The sequence below is a fragment of the Bidens hawaiensis genome, unplaced genomic scaffold, assembly GCF_021521415.1.
Source record: "Bidens hawaiensis isolate Kalapana, Puna unplaced genomic scaffold, B.hawaiensis_p1.1 tig00044846_1, whole genome shotgun sequence".
Taxonomy (NCBI): domain Eukaryota; kingdom Viridiplantae; phylum Streptophyta; class Magnoliopsida; order Asterales; family Asteraceae; genus Bidens; species Bidens hawaiensis.
In genome coordinates, this window is record NW_027497980.1 from 18,468 (window position 1) to 35,678 (window position 17,211).

A 17,211-nucleotide genomic window follows, 5' to 3' on the forward strand; every position below is an offset into this window, starting at 1 on the left:
GAAATAGACGAATCAACCCGACAGTCTCCACTTTAAATCAAAAAGTTACTCATTCGTGTAAAAAATGTGTGCCATGTAAACGTCCGCGTTTCTGTTTTAAATAACTATATTAAAAATATATAGACCTGTAAATAATTCAACATTAATAAAAATCTGTATAAATATTACTGAAGGTTTTCCAGCAAATTGGCAAGAGTAACAAAAAAATCCATAACAAGGCGTACATTATCTCATTTGTTGGTACAAAAAGTAACCGAATCGACAAAATGTACAATTGGGGTTCATCTTCCTCCACAGCAAAATGTACAATTATGCAAAGAATATGCATACAAAACAAAACTCACAATGTTTCAAAAGAGCCCACGGTCAAAAATGGCACTTCATCACTGAAATGTATCAAAAAGAATATATATGATTTAGAAAGTAGCGCATTATATGACATTAAGATTACAACTTTTTAGTCAATCAAGACGTAATAAAGCCAATATTGCGTTTTTCACTTTCGACAAAAATTCATCCCTTAAATCAAGAGATAAAACAGCAATAGAAACTTACCTATAAAACTCAGCAAGATTGTTTTGATGATGTCTTTGAAACACCATCAATGGCTATGTTTCCCACTCCAGCCGCCATAGCTTCCCTCTCATCTTTCTCTTTATTTTCCTCACAAGTCTTATTATCACTGGCTTCAGGAACACTAGAAGTCAAACTCCAAGGTATACCCCCAGACAACCATGGGTGATTAAGGCATTCTGCAGCCGTAGGCCGTTTTTCAGGCACAAAATCAAGTATTGGCACAAGAAAACCAGCCAAATCATTTGCATCTTGCTCACTAAACTCATATTTCTCCTTCAGCACCTTATGCAGAGGCCAAAACCGTAATCGCCTAATATGCCTTAAATCACCATGTCTGTTAAACAATTCACGAGAGTAACGCCCACCTAAAGCTATCTGCAAAACATTCACATAATTGTCTTAAGTTATATATAAACAAACATATGCAATCTATTATCAAAACATCAAATAGTGATTAATGACCTTCCGAGGCATCATTCCAAGAAGCTCCATCATTAGAGCCAAGTGATCCTGTAAAGTAATGGCCAAATACCAATCACATTAGCTTGTAAGCTTGTATTGAGTTTTGAACATCAAAAATATAAAATTTGGGAACCACAATACCTCATCTCTATCATAGTTGTCACCACTGTGAGGATCAAATAGAACATCACCAGTTGCCAACTCAAAACATATGCAAGCAAATGACCATAGATCAGCAGAAATTGAGTATTTAGATCCTAGTAAAACCTCAGGACACCTGTACTGCCTAGTTTGAATATCACCAGTAAACTGTTTATAAGTCCAACACGCATTACCAAAATCAACCAACTTGCATTTCACATCAACCTCTGCTAACAGCCTCTGCCTTGTTGACCAACTGCCTCTTCCTCGAAGTTGATTTCCTTGGTGGGAATCAGCTTTTACATCAGATGATGTGGCATGTTCTTCAAGGGTGTCCCCATTTGACTTCTGACTGAAACAAGAATCAGCACCAGAACCAGTTGCATCATTATCGGCTTCAACTTCTTCAACGTCCTCCTTTCCAGAACCATTTTGTGCAGCCTTTTTAGCCTTTTTTCTGATTTTCTTTTTCTGGTTCTTGGTGAGATCACCATTATAAGTTTTGGCTTCTTTAGAATCACCAGATTCGGTCAAATTTTTATCTTTGCTTGATAGAATAAGGGGTTCACCTGTTTGTGTTCTATCTCTTTGTGGATCAATCATGGACAGAAGTAAAATGTTTTCTGGCTTAAGATCCGTGTGAATGATGGAAAGCTGACGATGCAAGTAATCCAAACCACCTAAAATGTGGAAGCAGATTTCCTTAACCTTGTGAAGAGGGATCCCTCGGTAATTTGAATACTTTATTAGCGTCAAAAGGTTATCGCCCAAATACTCAAAAACCATACAAACATGATTCCCATTTGGTCCAGAATGTTTGAAATGATCCAAAAGCTTCACCACACATTTTTGGTTATCTGGATCCCCCTCAGCTATCTGCTTCAAGATAGTAATTTCATCCATTGCAGCCTCGGTGTAGTGTTGTGCACTCTTTTGAACTTTTAAAGCTACATATTTCTACAAACCAAATCGAAACTGGTAGTTTAACTCTTTTTCTCAAAAACACAAATGATCAGAAACTGCATATTAACATGCAAATGGGTACACTAATGCCTCTGATTAATAAAAACAAATCAGCAACCAGTTACAGTCATTGTCTAATGTCCGGCTAAACTAAACAGACAACACTAGGAGTACAAACGAGCCGAGCCGCTCGCGAGCTACTCTAGATCGGATCTATAAAAATCTCTAAACAAGTTGAGCTTGTTCAAGCTCGAGCCTCAAATAAAGCTTGTTTAGTTTTCGAGCTCAAGCCTTGTGTATTTTAAGTTTACTTCTATGTATTAATTTCACACTGCACAACCGAGCTTGAGGTCAGCTATGGCTCGTTTAAGGTACTAGACGAGTTTGACTTGAGCTTATGCTTGTTTAAGCCGTAGAGGTGAGCAATAACCAAACCAAACCAAAAACCGATGAAACTGAACCAAAAATCAGTTATTTTTGTACCCTCGGTTAACTGAAATTAATGTGTAACACCCCAACCCGGAGCATGCTGACGTGTCACTATTACAGATATCATAGACCAAACAAAAACCATTTAAATGAAATGAAAAGAATCCCATGGCAACCAAAAGAGTTAAAAACACTGAAAGAAATTCTAAGTCAAATTTATTAAATGCTTAAATAAAAGAAGATTAAATCAAGTCCTTATTCTTGAGCTTCATTTTACTCTCATCACTGATCTCCCCGATTTCCCGAATTACCTGTTAGCAAATAAGACAGACACAAACAAGAAAATACGGCTGAGCCAAAAATTGCCCAGTAACGGAGAGAACAATAGTACAGGTAAAGGCATACATAAGACAAAACACATACTGAAATAAAACTGAAACTATTGCGGATATAAAACCACGTTTTAGACCGAACTATAATTAGATGCGAAACATAATCCGATACACGATCGGGACGTAATCTGAATATACTCAAATTTAACCAAATGCGTATACACATATCAAAACGGACCAGAAATATAGCAAAACAAAATATAATTACTAAAATACACGACGATGATGTTAAAATAAATAGGTCGTGTAATACGGAAGCACCCAGAGCCTAAACAGAGGGGTACACAGCTAGCTAGTCCATGCACCAAAGAGACGGTGTGGGTGGCGTGCACACATTGTTCCATCTCAAACAGAAGTCAGGAGTCAGGAGTCGGAGCTAAGATCGATCTATACGCCTCTAAGTGGCCAAGGTACTACATGAGTACTTTCAGAGACGCCGTGAACTTTGATTACGCACTGTCACGATAAGTGCCATGTCGTTGACGCCCCAACGACAAGTCAGAAATGCTCGGGTAACAGAGTACTGAACTAAAGTCGTATAACTAAAAGATATTTAAACAGGAACATGCAATAATGAATTCAAAATATATATAACCTATTGCATGCTATAAAATTAATATAACCATATCATACGAATAAACCGAACTAGATAACAAAAATCCGCACTACGAAGTGACGGACATCGAATATAAAATGGACTAGAACCAATACTATGAGTGAAGAAAAACAGAATCCGTACCTTAGGAGCCGATAAGTAAGCGAAACAATTACAAGTTTTCCTTTACTAGGTAATAGAGCCTACAAATCCGACATATTCCAATTTAGACTTATTAAGTTCATTTTTATTAGATGACTAGTGGAGTTTCAGGCAATGTGAACTTTAGGACCTTCAATATTGACATCTAATTACAAACAACACTTGCAGTATTTTTATAAATAAAATATTTTACAACCACCCAGGAGGTGCCATTCGTTTAGCCATTTCAATTTATAAAAGTATTTACATAAAAATAAATTAGTCTCACATGATTTATTCCAAAAAACATAATCGGTTATTATATGCATTTGTCAATGCATGACTATGACATGGCCACTGTTGGCTATATATATTCATTAGTAGATAGAAAGAAATATATTTAAAGAATTTATTTTGCCATCATCAACAATCCATTCTATTAACGTCATAAAAGCTTGAACAAAACATTAACGACCAACGGTACTGTGTGTTAACCACGGAACAAGGACTCGGTATTAAGGTGATATATATTTAGTTGGGTCGTATATTTACGTACATATAAGTGACCAAATCATGAGATTCAATTGCCGGAATCTCCTTAATGGTCACCAAGGGTAATATAATAAACACAAACGGACCACATGCAATAACGGAATGTTATCAATTCTTTTTATATACTTTTAGAAAAATCTTTAACAAGCCTAAGCTTAGTTTGAGCTCGTGTAGTACCTTAAATAAGCCAAAGCTCAGCTCTAGTTTGATTGTGCAGTGTGAAGTTAATACATCAGAATTTTAAAAGAGGTTAAACTTAAAAATACATAAGGCTTGATGAGCCTAAACGAGTTTCTCATACAAAGCTCGAGCTTGGGCTCGATAACTAAACAAGTTTTTTTGAGGCTTGGGTTGGTTTGTGTTTAAATAGCTCGCGAGCAGCTCGGCTTATCTGCACCCCCTAAACTAAGAGGAAGTTAGTCTTAATACCCAAACTTGTTATAGAATTAAAAATAAAGATGAAATTTTGTTGTTAAAAAAGTAAGGATAGAATTTTGCTGTTAACAAAAATTTTGTTTTTCAAAATATTGGTGCTAAGATATACCCATTGGGTCAAATTATGGTGTCGGCATTTTGCATTATTGATCGAGATTATTGTGGAGCCACATAGGCCTGTAAACGAACCGAGCATTCGGTAAACTATCGTGAACCGTTCGGCGGGAAGTTCGTTTATGTTCGTTTATTTAATAAACGAACGAACATGAACAAAAAATTTGTGTTCGTTTAATTAAACGAACGAACATGAACACATGTTCTGTTCGTTCATTTATGTTCATGAACGTTCGTTTATGTCTATTTATTTATGTTCATTTATGTATTAATATTAATAGAAAATAATTAAATATTATCTGGATATGTCATCTGTTTAAAGGTTTTATCTTTGTTAATTTGTGTTCATTTAAGTGTTTTCATTTAAGTTCGTTTATATTTTTGTTCATTTACGTTTGTTCAAACATGTTCGTTTATCTTTATTCAGTTATGTTACTTTAGATTTTAAACAAACCAACACAAATGTCCATTTTTAAATAAACGCACATGAACATAAATATTTGTTCGATTAAGGGTCCGCGTTCTTTTAAAATTAAATGAATGAACACAAGCATGCCATTGTTCGTGTTCATTCGATTCGTTTACAGGCTTTCATTATTCACATTGATGAATACATCGGTCTCAATCTCTAGGCTCTGCCGATTTTATTTGTGTTCGCTTGTGTTCATGAACCGCTCGTGAACACATTAATTTCCTTAAGGAACGAACACGAACATAAAATCTCGTTCGGTAAGTGTTCGTGAACCGTTCGTGAGCACATTATTTACTTAACGAACAAACATGAACATGGCCTTGTTCGTGTTCGTTTGGTTTGTTTCAGCCCCAGAGCCACATGAAAGTTAGACAAAAAATTATATATTATAAATTTATTGGTTGCAATTTACATGCAACAATGCACATTGCACATATAAATATATTATTAAAAAATATTTGTGTATAATATGATAACGTTAGTTTACTAACTATATCACTTCCCTAAATTCTAAATCGGAATGGGTATTAGTCTATTAGATGTATCATATACGAAACTAGCCGCAACTCAAAAGGAGATTTCTCATATCATTTAATCTCACTTTTTTTTAAAGAAAAATAAGTTATTAATACAAGGCATAATTATCCTAACACGACAAAGAATTAATGTTGTTTGGAGAACAGCACTAGGATGGGTTTTGGAAAAAGCAACAATCACTTGCTAACAAATTAATACATGTGAATCTTAAACAATATTTTCATTTTAAATTTTTTGGGGTAAAAAAAACAGATATGACTTGAGATATATTTGTGACAACAATATCACACCCACGTTACAGGAGTTGACAGGGTTTTATGGACTTATGGCTTTCTAAGTCATAGTATATATTTGACCAGAAAACATAGAAGAAAATTGGTCATAAAGATAGATGATTATCAACAGTCAACTCTATTTTCTTTCTTTATACTTGTATACTATGTATAATTAATAATCTATGTGTCATAACTCATAACAAAACTAATGTTGTGAATACTAGTTGTATGTGACCGCCAAGTATATCGTAGAAGCAAGAATAAATATCCTAATAATCAGTTCATAACGAGTAATCTGCAATGCAACAGTGCCGCCAACCTGACCAACGTTTACAACTTCGCTTCTGCCGCCACTCGAAATGGCAGACACGTTTACAGATGATGAACCTAACACCATAATTTGAGGGGCATATAATTAGTTTTGGATTAACCAAAAGCAACAAATTATATGATCATGATTATTAATATTCACATAAAATATGATGACCCCTTATGCATTATTATGTAGAAAATAGCCAAACGGTGACGAAAACTTACAGTCATAAGCCGACCATCCAATCCGTTGACGACCCAAATCATAAACAATAAGCTTGTCTTTAAGAACAAGGTCTGCATCACCAAGTACAAACAATGAAACAAGAATCAACAAAGATGAACAATGGTCAGAATTTCAAGCGGATTTTAAATTTGTATATTTATACCTCCTAAAATAGTAATTTGTTGATTTGGCATTGACTGAAAGCCAATGCACCACACCTCAGCATCATCCTACAAACACACACTCTCAGTTCATATATGCGAATAACAATTACACTCAATAACAAAAAAAAAAGATGACTTATTCTTGTTATTAGTAATTAACATAATTTTCTGTAATATACCAGAGGATTTTTGTATATAAGGTAGCCCTGAGGCTTTAAATGCATTGAAACGCCACCCGCAAAGTGGAAGCTTACAGGTGGGAATGCATCCGAGACGCTGAAAATAACATTAAAAATTAATGTTACTAGTTGTCTTATTAGCTGATCACATTACATAGCTAAGAATTAATGGGCGTGGAAGAAAAACCTTGAGGTGGTTACATAACAATGCTCTCGATTTATAGTAAGCCGCGTAACAGACTGCGAAACTGATTGTGAGATCTGCAGAAACAAGCGTTACACAAACATTACAGTTTGGCCATAAGTCAAAATTGTAACATTACAGTTTGGCCATAAGTCAAAATCCGAAACCTCAAACTCTCAAAAGGGATTTTGTATATCAAGACGAGTAACACATAAATAAGGCAATCTCACGAAACTTGACTTTGACCAATTTAACTCACAGCATCCACAAACGGTTTAAGAGCGTCTTCAGCAAGGTATGACAGAGTCGTTCCCGAGTCAATTATTGTTCCACCATGGTCGTCATCCGATAAGTCGAAAAGTGACGGGTCAATGGGCAATGTTTGACCATTGACAGAAATACTCTCCAAGTTCACATTATAATGCGACCTGAAAACATGCAAATTTTCATTATTCGAACCATGTCAATTCATATATAAAAACGCCACTACAACCGAAGAAAACTTACTGTGATTGGATAATTGGAGTATAGACCATATGCGGCTCCATAATTTGACCAATGACCAAAATACCTCCGCCATTATCACTTCCACTAAGGCAGTGAGAGAATGAATCAGGAGCGGTTCCTTGTGCAGAAAGCTGTGAAATCACCGACAACCCACTTTGACCAAATCCAAAGATCCCGTTAACCACTACATCAGATGGTGTCAAAGGCCCGACTAGCGATTGAGACGTGCTGCAACTGTTACATAAACCAATACAATACCAAATTAACAACATTTCTATTATTTAATTAGTATTATAAAACTGTAACACTTACTAATAAGTAATAACTAATAACTAACTCACCCAAATACAACATTAGCCGAGGTCGAACCAGCACCAACCGTGTCCAAATGCATTACATCTGATACATAATAACCGGCGATCACACTACCATCTCCATAATGAAACTGGTAACCGCACCGGTTGTTTGAGCAGCCCGAATCAGAGAATTGCTAGGCTTGATGACACCGTTTATCTGAACAACTAATTGCAGAGCTCGTTGATGAGCTCGATGGATCATAAAACTCCATAGGAATCTATTAAACAACATACATATACACGTCTGCTTTATAACAAATTCCACAATATTTTGTTTTTGTTTAATCATAAGAAATAATAAACGTACATACATGCAGACCGCTTGAAGTCGGGCAGCCATCACACGGGGTGCAACCGACCCATAACGCATCACTTCCTGTGTCTATTTGTACATAATATTCCTTTGGAGGAGATCCTAACTGGACTTTAGTATAATAAAGCCTACAAGAATCATTAAATAAAATATATAGCGGATGCCTTAGTTACCTTACGCCCCATTTCCCTCAAATATGTTACGAATTATATCATCATCATCATCATCGTACTCAGTATATCCCACCAATAGCAAAGTATGGTAGGGTCTGAGGAAGGTAAGAGGTAGACAGCCTTACCTCTACCCCGTAGGAATAGAGAGGCTGCTTCCGGTGAGACCCCGGCTCGACAGTAGTTTTGCATCAAGCCTTGGACATAAGACACATAACACTCAACCATCGGCACACCAGGCCTATTGGTGCATGTACCCTTGTCTTTCGGCTATTAACGCCACCACATGATGCCTGGTTAACCTTCCGCCACTTTTAACGTTATTTTCACAAGATTAGTAAAATATAGTCAAAATTAGTACAGTTTCACTTTTGCCCACCTGAGGGTTAGTTTCATTTTGCCCACCTGAGGGTTCACACATATGTAACGTGCAGCGCAAGTAGGGCATATGTTACGAGTATATATGACGCAATATTTTAATCGTGACACTATACAACATGATACGTTTGTGTTCGTGTTTAGAAAATCATGTCTTACCCAACAAGTGACGAATCATAACTTCCTATAACGGGGAAATTAACGGCGGCAGCGGGAGAAGACTGCTTTAATATCCGACGGTGTCGTAAACTATCTCGGTCTCTGAGTTGACTCAGTTCAACTGGATGATTAACCGGAATTGCGATTCGAGGGTCAATTGTCATTTGAGAAAAAAGTTAGTATTATTATAGTGTTAATTTCTAACCGATCTCTATTCGTATATAGTGATAGTCAACTAAAAAATTTTCAATTTCTTGGGTCCATCTATCTAGTTATGTTTGATGAAATTACAAAAGAATATAAAGTTTTAGTGTAAATAATATGAAACTTCATCTATCTCCTATGGTTTTTCACTTTTTCTAGAATAAACTACTAGCACTATATATAGTATATGCTCCTCATGCCCTCATCTATGCCTCGAGGCTCTATGGTAAAGCCTATTTTGTAGACCACAGACTCATAGTACCTTTGGCAACCATCTTCGAAACTAAATCTCGAAAATTTCTGTAAAAATATGATAACTAGAAGAAAATCAATCATACACGAATGATAAAAGAAAATGCAACGAGATATTTGAATCCCGACAACACCAATCTACTCATATCAAATCATATTAGACCCACTTAAAATGAAATCAATGCATTTGTCAGGTTTTAACTGAGTTATCTTGATAACAAAGTTCAACACCAACCTAAGACATTGATTTGAAGAAGTAACAGAGTTTAACATCTCAACTCAAATATGAAGATTATACTATACTAAAATAACACATGAAACAATTATTATTCTAAGTTATAGGGAGAGTACCCCTACATTCATAGTTTGTTTTAGAACAATATTCATCGTTTTTCTAGTGACGCAACTTGTTAGCATGGTTACATATTTCGATGTAAAAGAACAACACTATAATAATTAAAAATTTTATATGTTCACCTAAGACCCTCGGTGTGTAATATGCTACAACATACAATAAGAGAATGAACCTATTTAATATAGTTTATATAAAGCTTTTAATTTTTGACGATAACACATCTATGAATTTTTTATATTTTAGTAGTATTACTTTGCTAATGATCTATGTGCTAAATAGTGTCAACAATATTGTCAAAAGTCCAGCTTTCACACCCACGTTACCCAAGTTGACCAGCTTGTATGGCTTTCAAAGTCAGAGACTATTTGACCCGAAAACAGAGAACAAAAAACACAGAAATATAGAACAAAATTGGTCAAAAATATAGAAGAATATCAACAGTCAACTCTATTTCTTTCTATATGCTTGTAAGACGTATAATCTATGCGTCATAACAAAACGCATTATGTGAATACTAGCTGTATGTGACCGCCAATTGTATTATAGAAGCAAGAATAAATGTCCGAATAATCAGTTCATAGCGAGTTATCTGCAATGAAGTGGTGCCACCAACCTGACCAGCATTTACAACTTCACTTCTGCCGCCACTCGAGGTGACAGACACGTTTACAGAAGATGAACCTAACAACATCATTTAAGCATATAATTAGTTTCAGATTAAACAAATGCAACAAAAATAGTTGATTATATGACATGATAAGTTACAAAACGCGCATCAGAACACTCCATAAAATATTCTTGAATGCTTCATTATGTAGAAATGACGAGCACTTACAGTCATAATCCGACCATCCAATCCTTTGTCCGCCTAAATCATAAACAATAATCTTGTCTTTAAGAACAAGGTCTGCATCACCAGGTAAAACACAGATCAAAAAGAATGAAGAGTGGTCACATATTCAAAATAATTTTAAATTTATATTAATTATACCTCCCAAAATTGTAATTTGTTGATTTGGCATTGACCCAAAGCCAATGCACCATACCTCAGCCGCACTCTACAAACACATTCTTTCAGTTCATTTACATGAATAGATTATTACACTCAATAATTAAAAAAATTAACAAAAAAAGAAAAAGATAAGTTATTCTGGTTATTAGTTATTAACATAATCTCATGTAATATACCATAGAACTCCGCCGAATAAGGTAGTCCTGAGGTTTTAAATGCATTGAAGCGCCACCCGCAAAGTGGAAACTTACAGGCGGAAATAAGTCTGAGACACTGAAAATAACATTAAAAATTGATTATATCAGTGGTCTTATTAGCTGATTATTAGTTAAATGATTGTATTATATAGCTAAGAAATAATGGGTATAAAAGAGAAACCTTGAGGTAATTACATAACACTTCTCTTCCTTATTTATAAGCGGCTGTGCAGATTGTGAAACTGATTGTGAGATCTGCATAAACAAACAGATACCAACATTATGGTTTGACCATTAGTCAACTCCAAAACCCGACTTTGACCAATTTAACTCACAGCATCCACAAACGGTTTAAGAGCATCTTTAGCAAGGTATGCCAGAGTCGTTCCCGAGTCGATGATTGTTCCACCATGGTCGTCATCCGATAAGGCGAAAAGTGACGGGTCAAGGGGCAATGTTTGACCATTGACAGAAATACTCTCCAAGTTCACATTATAATGTGGCCTGCAAACATGCAAATTTACATTATCCGAACAATATCAATTCAATACAAAAGCGCCACTATAAGCGAAGAAAACTTACTGTGATTGGATAATTGGAGTATAGACCATACGCGGCTCCATAATTTGACCAATGACCAAAATACCCCCGCCATTATCACCTCCAATAAGACAATGAGAGAATGCATTAGGAGTGGTTCCTTGTGCAGAAAGCTGTGAAATTACCGACAGCCTGCTTTGACCAAATCCAAAGATCCCGTTTACCGCTCTATCAGGTTTAATCAAAAGCCCGGTTTGAGACATGGTACATCTGTTACATAAACCAGCACAATACAAAATTAACAGCATTTATATTCTTCAACTAAAATTATAAAACTACAAAACTTATAACTAGCTCACCCAAATACAACATTAGCCGAGGTCGAACCAACACCAACCATGTCCAAATGCATCACATCTGATACATAATAACCGGAATTCCCACTACCATCTCCATAATGAAACTGGTAACCGCACCGGTTGTTTGAACAGCCCGAATCAGATAATTGAGCCGCCTGATAACACCGTCTATCCGAACAACTAATTGCAGAGCTCGTTGATGAGCTCGATGGATCATAAAACTCCATCGGAATCTGTTAAATAAAAAAATATACACACACATCAGTTTTATAACAAATTCCATAACACTCTATTTAATCATAACAAACAATAAGCATACTTGCAGACCGCTTGAAGTCGGGCAGCCATCGCAGGGCGTGCAAGCGACCCATAACACATCGCTTCCCGTATCGATTTGCACATAATATTCCTTTGGAGGTGATCCTAACTGGACTTTCGTATAATAAAGCCTACAACGATCGATAAAATTTGAAATTAGAATAAATTAGCTTCGCACACGGAGTTAAACAAATTTGGGTTTGAGCTTTACATAGTGTCCAAACATGTTAAACACTTGTTAACCTGTTTATTTGTTAACCTGTTTATATATTTTTTTCTCGAAATAAAATATATAGAATATGTTATGAATTATGTATTAATAAAAACTATTATGAACTTTTAACAACTTTTGTTAATAGTGCACATGCTATATTTTAATCGTGACACTATACAGGTCATGTTACATCAAGTCATGTAACATGTTTCTAAACAGGTTTGTGGTTTGTGTCTTGTAGTGTCGGACCCAATTGAATGAATAAAGAAGATGAAGGAAATTGAATTACCCAACAACACTAGGATCATAATTTCCTTTGACAGGAAAATCAACGGCACCGGAAGAAGAAGAAGAAGAGTGTTGCTGTAATATCCGACGGTGTCGTACACTATCTCGGTTCCTGAGTTGACTCAGTTCAATTCGGTGGTTAACCGGAAAGGCTCTTTCCAATACGAGAGTTGACGGAAACGCAAACGCCGTCAGGGAGAGAACGAATACGACGGCGCAGATTAATGTTAAGGTTGCTGGATTGCCGGCATGAAAATAAACCACCGACATTTTTATGGGTTGAATTCGATTGACGGCGGAAGTTGAAGAGTATGAGATGGAAACAGAACAGAGAAGTAAAGTAAAACTGTGAAGTGTGTGTTTCACTGTTTTGCTGGAATGGGAATATCGATTGAAAGAAAGATAATAAGAATACCGTCAATTAAATAGTGATTTGGTTTCTTCTAGTGCTACCAAACTTTCTTTCTTTTGCTTATTCATTTCAATTTCAGTTTCAGTTTCAGTTTTAGTTTTAATAAATTGATTGATTTGGTTAACTTTCTTTTTTAACTATAGAAAATCTCATGTCTAAACATATTCTTTCGGGGTTATGTCTAAGGTCGTCTCCTCGATCGCCATGAGACCATACCCCTGATACACAAGAACCAGATGGAATCCGTAAATCCGCGTCCTATAATTATGCATGCGTCTTCACATTGCATGACAGGCCTCTTAGCACTAGACTAACTATGTAATTTAATTTTTGTTTTTTTATAAAATAGTTTATAAAAAATTAATATCTTGTTTTATTTTAATTCATTTTATCAATGATTTTTACAAAAGACATAGACTTATCGCATCGCAACGTCCGTAAACATTTGATATTTTATATGGGTTCGTTTTATTGTAAAATCTGATCTTGTTCTTCTAATAAACAAAAATATTGATGTTTGTGTGTCTTAATCATATTTAATACTAGCCTAAATTTCTTTCCTAATTTTCTAATCTCTCATCTCATTCATCCTAGCTATCCATGGATCACGGGTAAAACTATTTTGTCAAAAGGGTTATAACTTAGAGAATTAGCAAAATTAGGCTATGAATGTAAACCTAAATAAATTTATTTTATCATTAGTTTATTTCATTTAGCTTTATAACTTGTGTCATACACGATATTTGTCAATATTTAAATTAACAAAATTAATTATTTGAAACAAAAAAAATATATACAAAGTAAAAACATAAAATAAAAAATGTTGATTATATTTATAGTCCTAATAATTCTAAATAGTACATACTTGTGATAAAACTACAAATGCTTTATATAAAAAGATTTTATCTGATTTGTAAAATTAAGATTCTAGGCTTCATATTGTGTGTACTATATATTTTATTTGTTTTTGTGTCTTTATTTCAAATAACGAAATCTATTAATTTTTATCATTTAATAAATCTCGTGTAATACACGAGTTCAAAAACTAGTAAAATTAATATATGGCTTATATGCCCCTCATCTATGGTAAAGCTTATTTGTAGACACTAGTAAGTAGTAACTCTGACCATCATCGGTCCTTTTCAATGACCAATATGATATAGTGGTAGGAAATATAAGTTTTTTAATGGAGACTTAGGTTCAATTCTCAAAGACAACACTTTAGAGATGACATGTATGGCTTAATGAAGAAAGACCGAGATCTTTGTGATCTCTAGTACGATCTTGAAGGCGTCTATGCTTTACCCCGTGTGAGTTTTTATCGGAACTGGAGATAACTTTGAGGTGCTTAAAGGTTCTGTACGGCTGGATTGGGCCAGCTGATAGTGGCCTTTTACCATTAAATCACCTCGTATGATATACAGACAATTCTCTATTTGTTGATTGTTAAAATAAATAAATAAATAAATCTCCGACCACCATCTCCACAACTAAATCTCATAAATATCTTTTAAAGTAAAATAATGATATGAAAATAAATCCTTGACGAATGATCAAATAAAATATGCATTGAGATATCTGAATCTGACAACACCAATCTTCTCATATCAAATCATATTAGACTCGGTTAAAGTTAAATCAAAATTATCGAGATGGCTCACTTAAAACCTAAAAAATATTTCTCATATATCATATTGCTCCATTAGAACGTTGATGGTTAAACTACCGCCACTTCTTTGTACGCTTCGCTGAGCCAGACAACCTCTGTCACGACTTCCATCCATTGGTACTCACTTGAGTAATCTCTCTTTCCAGATCAAACTGACTTTGGCGCATGGCTGATGGAGGAGGAGAAGGAGGTGGCGAGTCTTCGTAAGTTAACGTCCTCGCCTGAATCCTGTCATTTTTTACCCTTTGAGCATATTCTTCATTCAACCTATGCTGCTCTTGACGAAGCCATTCCTCCGGAGTCAAAGTTTCCCTCCCTGATCTGGACTGATGATGATGAACTAACGTCTCATCACCTCCATGTCTAGGAAAATCTCCAGATCCATTTCTATATCTGGAGCACGAACATTACGACGAGACTCCATCGTTACTCTTCCAACCGCTTCGTGAATGGGACCTCCAGAAGTATTCGTTCGCCTTACTCCCACTGGAGTAACAATTGGAATTTGCTCAAAGTACGGATGGCGCCAATAAAGAATACGGATCCAACCCGGATAAGATCAGATCTATGCTTCGACCAAATACGAACCAACAAGTCATACGTAATCATATCTCAGCTTAGATTCCTGCAAAAAAAGCACCGTGAGTCTTGCTACGGGAAGGACAAGAGGAGGGGGAGTCTTCCTATAACTGCCCTCCGACGTGAGAATAAATACTGTTCTTAAGGAGAGAAAGTATAAAGCTATTGATGTAATCTGTGAAGAGTGAATGGGTACCTCCTGATGGTGATGAATGTATTTATAGCCGATGATATAGGAAAATGATTGGTGGAGTTGCCACTGTCTAGGATATTCCTTTCTACCTGAATGGACACGTGTCACGCTTTGGTAGGGTGCAACAGCCCGGCTATGTGCATGGTTGTTACTAGGTGTCCAGTTGTCCCTCTTTTATTGGCTAACGTCCTTGTGTGGGAATGTTATGGTAATCTTCTAGAAATATATTGTTACAACTACTCTTCTTTGCCACGTAAGGTGTCTCTATTGTTTCTTCTTTGTCGTGGGGCATCTCGTGGTCCGCGGGTCTTCTTCCGCGGGTACTATTAATGACCTGCAGGCAGTGGCGGAGCCACGTACTTACGACCCGGTTCGGCCGAACCCGGTATTTTTTCGGTTTTATATGTAACCTATAGATACGTATTTACGACCAAACCCATACTTTTTCGGCTACCAAACCCAATACTATTTTAAAAAAATATTCTAGCCCGTAAAAAAAGGCCAAAGTTATTATTAAAATGGGTTAATAAGAGCATCACCAATAATGGGCGTCATGGATGGTGTTTTTGTGTGATGACATGGCAATGGACCCACAAAAAATACATTCTCTCTCCTTCTCCTATCTCATTCTTCTCCTCTCACAATTAAATTCTTAGAGATTATTAGGGAAAAATCTTGACTCTCTCTCTCCTCCACCTCATCACCTCACTCTTCCACGTCACCTTATTTTCTTGTAAAAACACCCAAAAATCTCCTATTGGAGATGGTCTAAGTTCAACCCAATTAACAATCTTAAATAAAATTCCTAAATGGAAATAAAAAAAAATAAGAAGGCAAAAAAAATTGATGATTCGGTTTCTTATATATCAAGTATCGACGTACAGATCTGAGTATCACCTCCTGGTTCCTTCTTCTACCTTGGTCAATCGGACAATCGCCCGCCAGTTACCGCCTTGTCGGTTGCCCAGTTCGCCTCCATTAGACTTCATTGTTCTTCACAGCTTCACCAAAGCCCCTTCATTTTTACCAGGTGTGTACGCTTTATGCTTATCCCTCACTTCTAATTAGTTTTGTGACTTTTATATAGCATATATTGAGTATTCAAGTGTATTCTTGAACCCAAATAAATATTCATGTTATGTTATTATATAGGGCCATAATTTATTTGTATTTCTTTGTCCAGATGCTAGCCACTCAATTTAATTAAAAGATTTTTTAAGCGGGTCATGAACGGTCAATTGACTCTTTCTTTGATTGCTTCAAGCGTTTAAGGTTTCAATCGATCATTCGATCCGTACCTTACAACGACTCTTACTTTGATTTTGATTTTTAAATAGTCAAATCAAGTATGAGTAAGAAAAAACAAGGTTAGTTTTTACTTTTTGTTTGATTATATATGTAAATTATCAATTATGATTACAATTATATTTATGTTTATCGTTTACAATTATGTTTGAATAAAATTATGTGTTGAATATTGCTTACTAGTTTGTTTTGAATTTGTGCATTTAGGGGATATTTATAGTTTTTTTTAAAAGAGCGCTGACCAATTTTGGTTCTTCATTTTCAAACGCCACTCCTCAAAAA

At 35.6% G+C, this 17,211-nt stretch overlaps 2 protein-coding genes and 1 pseudogene across 3 annotated transcripts; all 3 read right to left on the reverse strand.

Moving 5' to 3' along the window:
• Positions 1 to 526: 526 nt before the first annotated feature.
• Positions 527 to 2,139, reverse strand: LOC143595255 (uncharacterized). Its single transcript, XM_077074319.1, has 3 exons — positions 1,180 to 2,139; positions 1,039 to 1,086; positions 527 to 951 (listed from the first exon to the last, which is right to left on the reverse strand). The coding sequence occupies exons 1-3, from the start codon at positions 2,080 to 2,082 to the stop codon at positions 565 to 567; spliced, it is 1,338 nt and encodes a 445-aa protein (XP_076930434.1). The 5' UTR covers positions 2,083 to 2,139; the 3' UTR covers positions 527 to 564.
• A 4,160-nt stretch (positions 2,140 to 6,299) lies between these two features.
• Positions 6,300 to 9,196, reverse strand: LOC143595257 (aspartic proteinase 36-like; annotated as a pseudogene). The gene is made up of 10 exons (XR_013146492.1): positions 9,033 to 9,196; positions 8,324 to 8,453; positions 7,998 to 8,230; positions 7,657 to 7,890; positions 7,409 to 7,577; positions 7,153 to 7,226; positions 6,966 to 7,062; positions 6,786 to 6,852; positions 6,622 to 6,693; positions 6,300 to 6,471 (listed from the first exon to the last, which is right to left on the reverse strand). The product of XR_013146492.1 is annotated as an aspartic proteinase 36-like (transcript).
• Positions 9,197 to 10,261: 1,065 nt separating this feature from the next.
• LOC143595258 (aspartic proteinase 36-like) lies at positions 10,262 to 13,067 on the reverse strand. Its single transcript, XM_077074320.1, has 10 exons — positions 12,773 to 13,067; positions 12,271 to 12,400; positions 11,952 to 12,184; positions 11,635 to 11,862; positions 11,388 to 11,556; positions 11,234 to 11,307; positions 11,032 to 11,128; positions 10,835 to 10,901; positions 10,679 to 10,750; positions 10,262 to 10,524 (listed from the first exon to the last, which is right to left on the reverse strand). Exons 1-10 carry the CDS (start codon positions 13,039 to 13,041, stop codon positions 10,358 to 10,360), a joined length of 1,506 nt encoding a protein of 501 aa, XP_076930435.1. The 5' UTR covers positions 13,042 to 13,067; the 3' UTR covers positions 10,262 to 10,357.
• Positions 13,068 to 17,211: the final 4,144 nt, after the last annotated feature.

What these genes read in the sequence shown, in the direction of transcription:
- LOC143595258 (XM_077074320.1), bottom strand. Translation starts at nt 13,041, where the DNA reads ATGTCGGTGGTTTATTTTCATGCCGGCAATCCAGCAACCTTAACATTA. An exon ending in TATGATCCTAGTGTTGTTGG is followed by an intron (nt 12,401 to 12,772) that starts GTAATTCAATTT and finishes CGATCGTTGTAG; the next exon opens with GCTTTATTATACGAAAGTCC. An exon ending in TTAAACCGTTTGTGGATGCT is followed by an intron (nt 11,308 to 11,387) that starts GTGAGTTAAATT and finishes TTGTTTATGCAG; the next exon opens with ATCTCACAATCAGTTTCACA.
- LOC143595255 (XM_077074319.1), bottom strand. Translation starts at nt 2,082, where the DNA reads ATGGATGAAATTACTATCTTGAAGCAGATAGCTGAGGGGGATCCAGAT. An exon ending in ACAACTATGATAGAGATGAG is followed by an intron (nt 1,087 to 1,179) that starts GTATTGTGGTTC and finishes ATTACTTTACAG; the next exon opens with GATCACTTGGCTCTAATGAT. An exon ending in TTGGAATGATGCCTCGGAAG is followed by an intron (nt 952 to 1,038) that starts GTCATTAATCAC and finishes AATGTTTTGCAG; the next exon opens with ATAGCTTTAGGTGGGCGTTA.